Source organism: Sceloporus undulatus, chromosome 6 (genome assembly GCF_019175285.1).
Source record: "Sceloporus undulatus isolate JIND9_A2432 ecotype Alabama chromosome 6, SceUnd_v1.1, whole genome shotgun sequence".
Taxonomy (NCBI): Eukaryota; Metazoa; Chordata; class Lepidosauria; order Squamata; family Phrynosomatidae; genus Sceloporus; species Sceloporus undulatus.
This window is the reverse complement of record NC_056527.1, coordinates 115,868,747-115,877,247: the sequence shown is the minus strand read 5'-3', so window position 1 is coordinate 115,877,247 and position 8,501 is coordinate 115,868,747. Positions and strand designations below refer to the sequence as shown.

General features: G+C 44.6%; 1 protein-coding gene and 1 non-coding gene across 5 annotated transcripts; one reads left to right on the top strand and one right to left on the bottom strand.

Moving 5' to 3' along the window:
* Positions 1-302: 302 nt before the first annotated feature.
* On the bottom strand, positions 303-384 carry TRNAS-UGA. Its single transcript has one exon. It is a non-coding gene; the product is annotated as a tRNA-Ser (tRNA).
* A 1,798-nt stretch (positions 385-2,182) lies between these two features.
* On the top strand, positions 2,183-8,146 carry TMEM107 (transmembrane protein 107). Of its 4 annotated transcripts, none has more exons than XM_042471104.1 (6): positions 2,183-2,312; positions 3,402-3,528; positions 4,599-4,717; positions 5,529-5,629; positions 7,032-7,128; positions 7,264-8,143. In XM_042471104.1, the coding sequence occupies exons 2-6, from the start codon at positions 3,442-3,444 to the stop codon at positions 7,331-7,333; spliced, it is 474 nt and encodes a 157-aa protein (XP_042327038.1). In that variant the 5' UTR covers positions 2,183-2,312; positions 3,402-3,441; the 3' UTR covers positions 7,334-8,143. The 4 variants fall into 4 exon arrangements, with proteins under 4 accessions (XP_042327038.1, XP_042327039.1, XP_042327040.1 ...); XM_042471105.1 differs by lacking the exon at positions 7,032-7,128 and adding an exon at positions 6,060-6,156 and having other exon boundaries at positions 2,198-2,308; positions 7,264-8,146; XM_042471106.1 differs by having other exon boundaries at positions 2,198-2,308; positions 4,650-4,717; positions 7,264-8,141.
* Positions 8,147-8,501: the final 355 nt, after the last annotated feature.

Sequence of the window (8,501 nt, the reverse complement as noted above, 5' to 3'; positions counted from 1 at the left end):
CTTAAAAAGGTGTTCTGTGGCTAATTTAAATTCCAGTTAAATTTTTAAAAAATTAGCATTTAATTAATCAACATTAATAACATGAATAAATATTTAATTCTTGCAAGGCAGCCCTGATGCAACAGGAAGGGGGGGCTGTGCATGCCATTCAAGGAAGCGTGGCTGCAGCTCCGGGGTAACTACTCCGGAATTGCAGGAAAGGGCCTGGGGCTGGGCATGGTTGCTTGTTTGCCTTGGAGGGATTCAGGAGGATCCTGTTGGGTTTTAAAGGGGAGGAATAGAATCCCCCGCAAAATTAGATGCGCTGTGAGCAGGATTCGAACCTACGCAGGGAGTCCCCATTGGATTTCAAGTCCAACGCCTTAACCACTCGGCCATCACAGCTGCCTCTGAGTGGCCTCTCGCCCGTCTGCAAAAGAAGAGGACCACCTGCAGTTGATGCTCTGCGCCTTAGATGTCTTTCAGGGCATTATACAGCCATCAAGGGTTAAATTTACATTTTATTCCCTGGACTCTGCCTCTGCACTGCAGGAATAATCCAGTTCGACATCGCTTTCACTGTCATGTCTCAGTGCTATGGAATCCTGGGATTTGTAGTTTGTCATGACAGAGAAGGCGAAATGTCTCACAAAACCACAAATCCCAGGATTCAACAGCACTGAGCTGTGGCAATTAAAGCCTTGTCAAACTGGATTATTTCTGCCGTCCAGATGCAGCCTGGGAGACAAAGTAACACTTTAACTGCTGTGGCTCTCTACTATGGGATTCTGGGAATTGTAGTTCTGAGAGACATTTAGCTGCCTCTGTCAGAGAGCTCTGGTGCCCCGACAAACTGCGATTCCCAGAATTAGAAAGCACTGGGCCATAGCACTTAAAATGGTTTCAACCTGGGTTATTTCTGCAGTGTGGGTGCAGGCCTAAGACCCACAAGATGGCCGGACCAGATAGCCCTCCATGATGCCACCTTGACCCAGAATAACAGCAGCAACATCTTGGCAAAATGCAGGCCTGTGTCTAGTAACACCATCCATTTCCAGCCTCCTGTTTGATTTTTAACACCTTTTAACACCTGAGGAAGAAGCCGGTGGAGCTTTTTGCAACATGTGTTTTGGGCATTTTGGTTGGTCCCATAATAAAGACATCCCTGTTTAGTGGACTTTGGATGTGATTGTACTTTTCCTAGGAGAAGAGATGTGAACAGCAATGGTTTGCAAATAGCCTAAGAGAGCCAAGATGCAAGGTTTGAGATTTATTTCTTAATATTAAATTGTTAATACCCAAAGGAAACTTTAACTGATACCAGAAGATTGTCTAACAAAGAGGTAGCAGGTGTTAGATACAGAATATTCCATGATACTGCATTCTATGGCTGCGAGAGACAGCAGCTTGGCATAGTTCTGTTTTTGCATGAGGCATTATTGCTTTCTGCCTTTCTGCCACACCTTGTTTGGTATTATATATACACTTGTCCCTCCATATTCACCAGGGTTAGGGGCAAAAGATCAATTTAGGCCCAAAGCACGCTGCAGGAATAATCCAGTTTGCGACCGCTTTAACTGCCCTGGCTCAATGCTAGGGAATTTTGGGATTGGTAGTTTTGTGAGACACTTAGCCTTCTCTGCCAGAGAGAGCTCTGGTGCTACAAGAAACTACAACTCCCAGGATTCCCTAGCACTGATCCAGGGCAGCTGAAGCACTCTCAAACCGGATTATTTCTGCAGTGTGTTTTGGACCTTAGTAGTTGCAATGCAGCAGAACTGACCATTTTGTCCCCCCCCTTTTTTTTATTTTATTCATGCTGCATCCGCACTGTAAAATTAATGCATTTTTATTAATTAAAAATTAATTAATTAAGTTAAATGAATCAAATAATTTTTAATTAATTAAAATTTTGGATTTTTCATTGGTGATTTAGCACTAGAGCTCTCTGACAGAGAAGGCTAAGTGTCTCACAAAACTACCAATCCCAGAATTCCATAGCAAGGAGACCTGGCAGTTAAAAGGGGTGTCAAACTGCATCCATTCTGCAGTGTATATAGACGGAGCCTATACAGTATAGCTGGTTGGTGCTGAGACAAACAAAATGGCAGCTAAGAGGTTAAACAAATGGGAGTGTGCCCACAACCAAGATGGCCGACTGTGCTTTAGTCCCTCTCTCGCGAACTCTCGCGAACTCTCGCGATGCCGTCTCTAGAGACAAAAACGGGAGAGACCAGGACGGCCAAGCGGTTGCTAGGGGCAACGGCGGCGAGGCCTAGTCTTTAGGCCTCACAACTCGAGCATTGGGTTTAATGTTCCCGCCCAAAGTGTAGGTGAGCGATGTGGGAACTGTGGAGCGGGTTTGGCTGCCTCTGGGGAAGCCGTGGGGCTCATTAATTAATTAATTAGTTATTGTAATTTATAGAGATGCCAGTGAAATAAAGGTCAGGGAGGGAGAGGGAATTGTTACTCCTTAATTGTATTCTTTTGAATGGGGCTGCATCCACACTGGAGAAATAACCCGATTTGGCACCGCTTTAACTACCTTGACTCAAAGCTATGGAATTCTGGGAGTTGGAGTTTGTTGTGGCACCGCAGCTCTCTAAGATTATTACGTGCAAAATTACCTTCAGGCTGTGTTTCTAAGGTAGTCCATGGAGTTGATCACACTGGGGCTAAATCCAGCATTAAAGAGAGGTTGAATCGCATTTAAAGCATCCCTCAAACAAAGCGAAAATGGCGAGTAATTGCACAAATGATTATCACACGCAATTGTGCAAATAAAGTCATATCAGAAATGCATTGTTGCTGAAATCCCAAAAGTAAAAAGAGGCATGACAGTGCTTCTTTGTGACCACTTTAATGGCGGCTTTTGTGAGACGTCGTGTGAAACCATTTTGCGTAATTACTCCATTTTCCCGGGATAAACCTCCAATCTCCTTCATGTGATAAACTCTTATGAAACATAAATGAATTCAGTCTATGTTTATAAGATGTCTATGAAGCATAAATGAGTTCTGTGTTTAGACTTGGGTCCCATCTCCTTATATATCCGAAAAACTCACAAATACAAAACAATTCCGGTCCCAAGCATTTCTCTGTCTGTATGGGGAGCAGAAGATAAAGGAGGAAGCCTCTATGATCTCAAAAACAAAAAGCAGAAGGACCCAAATTTAGTTGACCAAAAACTATTTTGCCCACTAACATAACAACAGATGTGTTATGAAGACGGTTGTTGATTGGCCCAGAGTACAGTTTTAAAAGGTAATTTCCCCTATTGTTTCCTGTAATTGTAGCAGACAGTTATGTTTTTTCAAGACCACGGATCACTAAATGTTGGGATCCAACAAGATAAGCTAAGCCTTATTGTTGTCTCATGCTAATGCTTCCTAGCCATTTCTTCTTGCCTTTCTTGTCCTCAGTGCTTCCAGGATTGCATCCCTTTGTGGGCGCTAGGAGAGAATGCCGCTGGTCAATGGGTTGGTACCCTCACGGTTCCTGACGCTCACGGCCCACCTGGTCATCGTCATCACCATCTTCTGGTCCAGGGTGAGAGACTGAGTCCCACCTTCAGAATGCCATTTCACCCTCCATCTCTTCACACTTTTCGAAGAGCGCAAAAACCTTGTGAAAATGAATTCATGTCTCCCACAAGTGATCTCCAGCAAAACCAACCCATCCCCTTTTTGGATGCACACATAATTTATCTAATGATGTTGAATATCTGGAGCAAAAGGAACATTAGATTGTGTATAGAGCCAGAATAGTATAGTGGTGTGAGTGTAGAAGTAGGATTTGGGGAGACCAGGGTCTGAATTGCTGCTCAGCCATAAAAACCCATTGGATGATCTTGGAGTGAGTCACACTCTCTCATTTTAAGAGGAAGGAGATGGCAAGCCTCCTCTGAATAAATCTTTCCACGAAAACTCTCTAGGCCAGGTAAGGTTTCCATAAGTTGGAATTGACTTGAAGACATATAACAATGTCACAACGTAGAGTGTTGTAAGGGTTTGTATTGTGGGCTGTTGGCAAGATGGGTTGCCCAGTTTTTTACTGACAGTTGAGCATAATTCCCATTGGGACAGGTGGGGTGGACTGGGCAGTGATGTGGGAGTCTGGAAAAAGTAGAAATGGAAAAATTTCCACTCTGCTTCTGAGATCCCTAGATGCTTCCCACATGGAGCCATTTCCCACTTTGAAAACCATCTCTGTAGAAGGAACAATAGGGGCAAATGATTGTTGGAAGTAAGGCACTGGGGTCTGTTCCTGAGTGCCAAGAAGGAATGGCTATCTGCTTTCACAACTGTTGAGAGCTTGGGGAAGGTTTTTGTTTGTTTGTTTGTTATTGCTCCCAGAATGCTGGGAATGTATTTCCTTTTCACATGCTACATACAGTACAGACATAGTCTGATATGCTGTATGAAACAGCATAGTAATTAGAATGGGTTGTCTCTGGTGTTTCTGCCAGCCTGCCTGGCTTCTTTCTCTTGTCAGCTTGTGTATCACCCCTGACCTTTTGTACCACTACAGATCTCACACTGTTTTTAGGGGGGATTTTGCCAGTAGGGTAGGAGTAATGCAATGCAAAAGGAGTAATGGGGGCTTCTCCTACCATCTAGTTCCTTATACCGGGCCAATGCATTGCCGACAGGTCAGTGTTTCTGTTCCAGGATAACAATGTCCGAGCTTCCTTACCTCTGCAATGCACTCAGGAGGAGTATGAGGATCGAGACATGGAGTAAGTACTCTGTTTGGGGCTATTGCTGCTCCATTTCCCTTCTGTAGCATATCCATAGCTTCTTTAAGGCCAGAGTCCCTAGAACTGCTTCTCCGCATGTACATGTGAGTGTTGCATTCTGCTGCTTTGAGCTTTCTCTCTAGTGCTGCCATCCATTGTGAGGGGGTGGGGATAGGGGCAACAGAGAGTAGGCTTTGTTTAGCATAATAAAATAATAAAAGTTTTTGATACAGGTTATCTCCCTTATCTGAAAAACTTGGCACCAGAAGGATTTTCAACTTTTGGAATACAGTATTTGCATATGCATAATGAGATATCTTGGAGATGGAGCCCAAGTCTAAACACAATATTCATTTATGTATTATATACATCTTATACACACAGCCTGAACATTTTAAATATTTTTGTGCATGAAACACAGTTTGTGTACACTGAGCCACTAGAAGGCAAAGTGTCACTATCTCAGCCACCCATATGAACAGTTTTGGGTTTGGGTGTATTTTGGATTTTGGCGTTCCAGATAAGAGAGACTCAACCTGTAGTTAAATGAGAGAGCGGTCAGAGAGTGTGTGTGAGAGTGTTGAAATGGCTGTTACTGTTGTGTAGATTGGAGCCATGTCCAGAACTAATTTTTCTTTGCACAGTGGCTTCATGGCTTGCCTTGTGCTGCTTCTTTGTCTCTGTGCATTTGAGCATCAGATAGAGAAAGATATGCAGGTGGAGATGGATTGCTATAACTGAGATCAAGAAGAAAATTCAGGTTCCTTTAGAAAAATGTGAAACATCCCTTCTTGTGGCTTTCCCTTTCCAGGATGGTGGTGGCACTGTCAGTAACCCTTGGCCTGTTTGCGGTGGAGCTGGCTGGCTTCCTCTCTGGAGTGTCCATGTTCAACAATGTGCAAAGCCTTCTCTGTATCCTTTACAAATAGAAGAGGTGTATGCAGAGGCTAGATGGGAATGCAGAGGGGAAACCCATACAGAGGGGCGGCCTGAGAGAGTTGACTCCAAGGACAGAGAACCAGAACTGAAACCAATTTGGGGAACATGTTCACTCACACCATGAGTGATGGATGTGCAAGTGGGCATCATGAAGTGGTGAAGCCCCCGAATTCCTCACCTGCCTGGACATACTCTGCTGACGACCCCTGCAAAGATTTTTATGTTTCTATCCCTGTGGCTGTGATAACAGCATAAATGTGGTAGCAGGGAATCTAGGAGCTGTTGAATGTGGCTGCTTTGGCAAGCCCTGCAAATCTCACAGCCACCCATCAGGACTTTGGGTGGGTGGTTATAGCCCCTTGACTGTTGTTGCTCCCTGACCGAGCATCCCTCACTGTTCCAGCCACTGGTGCTCATGCGTCTGCTGCCGTCACATTACTCTTCTTCCTCTTCGAACAGTGGGATGTCAGCCTCTACTGGTGGATCTTTGCTTTTTGCAGGTCAGTTGTGGGGGCTGCAACTTGTGCAGGCAGAGCCATTCAAAACGGGGGACCTCTTCTTCCACCTTGCCAGAAATCAGGGGCACAGCAGAGGAAATATGAAAGTTGAAAGTTGGCCACATTGATAAGTCATGGGAAGAAGTAAAGTACTAGGCATCAAAAAGGGGTGAGGAGTATTTGGAGTTATTTTTCTGTCTTTTGAGTGGGGACTTTTGTCTTCTCATCCCTAGGACCATGACTCCCTTCCTGCACGTATTAAAACATTTATACAGTACTGTACCAGTTTTTTGTTGCCCAAACACAACAGTGGACAAAATGTGGCTGTGGGGCAACACATAGTCACTAAATTCGTTTTTGTGGCCCTCCATAACTCAGACTACTTTGACTTCCCTTTTTCTGGCAAAAAGGTGTGCTTTCCTCTCTTCATCTTTTAAAAGAGTGCAGCCTAACCTACACAATTTAATTTCAACGATTCCTATTTTTTACAAGTAGAGGTAAATGTCAGGCCATTTACAGTGAGGGGCGGCACAACCTGTGCTGTCCTGAGTGTCCTGGGGCAAAATTTGGCCTCAGGACCTGCTGCGGTTGCCCATCTTTGTACAAATGGACCCTCAAGATAATGAATGGCCACTGTAAACCTCTTGGCTGTCTTCAATTGTCACATTTAATGGCAGTTTTGTGGGTTGTGTTCATGCAATGGACGTTCAGAAGAAAGAGCTCTCTTTGTGTTAGATATTGGAGGACAGTTCTTTCTTTTCCCTTGAAAATGGCTGGTAATGTTCTCTGGTCAAGCATGAATTGTTTAGGTTGCACAAACCTGTTGGCTGTCCAGGCTTCCTTTCTCAAATTACCATTTCCCTGACTCTCTGCATTAGCTTTGGCCGCTCATTGTAGTGCTTCCATCTGCCTGTCGTTTTTTGTCTTTGAACGGTGGGAGACGGTCACTTACTGGTACATCATGGGCTTCTGCAGGTAGATTCATAGCACTGTCTGTGTGTTTGTGTGTGTTTTAGAGGACACTTCCAAGGCTTCAGAGGTGGGACTTGGGTTTTTTCATCCCCACAACAGAAGTACTGACCCTTTCCCTCTCTCTATTTCCCCCTCAAGTGCCTTGCCTGCTGCTGTTGAGGTCTTGCTCTTCATCTCAGTCTTTGGATTGAAGAAAAAGCCCCTATGAACTGGGATACATGGTGCAGAGGCCAATTCCTTCTGCTACAGAAAAGACCTTTAGGATCACCCTACAGGAGAGACTCTTCCGATAAAACCTGTACGACTGGAGTGTCAGTGCTTTTCAGCATCACATGGAAGCTGACTGCAGAGAGTGGAAAGGGGAGGAAGGTGCCTTGAAGGGGGTCACCTTTGTGGCCTTCCTAGATTTTCCTCTTCGTTTTTGTCCTTTGTCTCCATTTATAATAAGTCCGGTTCTAACATGGCTGTGGTCTCCTGCAGCCTGCTGACTCCCTCCAGTGGGGCTCCTTGACTATTGCACTGGGTCCCATATCAATATTGAAAACGCACATATGAAATCATGCATTTGGAGTGCCAAAATCAACCCTCGGAACAGAGTGAGGAATCTGTGGCTGGAAGGTCAGCCTGCATAAATATCAAAGGTGGACGACCGTTTTGTAAAAGGATAGTGTTCATTTTGCCTGTAGATGTGTATTTTATCCTGGACAGGTAATGGTTGGTTGTGCTGTTTAAGAATAAAATGGCTTTTTAATAAAACTGGATGCTTCCTGTAATCCTGCAGGGAGGGTCTGTGAAAGTGTGGGTCCTCCTTTCTGTGGGGTGTCACTTGTAAATAGTACTTCTTAATCTTTGTATACCTGGGCTTTGGAGGCCTGTAAGCCCTTCCATGTCAGGTGGGCTTAGAACCTGTCTTCTCTCTCCAAATGGCTGGGGAGACTAGTGGTTTTTCTGGCTTGAGTGGTAGCAATTCATTGGAACTGGGGAACCCTGACCAAAATGTTGACTACCTGAATGGAGAGACTCCATTTCTCAATAAAACCTATATGACTCTCCCTCCAGTGTATTAAATTTGATACCCTTCTGCTGTCATTTTGGGCCCATTTCCTGGGCCTCAGAAGAAGCCACTAGTTTGTTTTGTGTGTGGCTGCTCCAAGACACCTGAGCTCAGATTCCTGCCTGGTACTGAATCTCGCTGGGTAATCCTGGGCCCAGTCAGCATCTGGCAGCCTACCTCACAGAGTTGTTGTAAAGATAGGAGAGGATAAGCCCCATGCTTCCTGTGCAGCAGCTCATGACAGGGCTACAAATAGAATGAAGAGAGGATGAGAACACATGATGATGATGATAATATAATGGGATAATAAAGGGTGGGATGA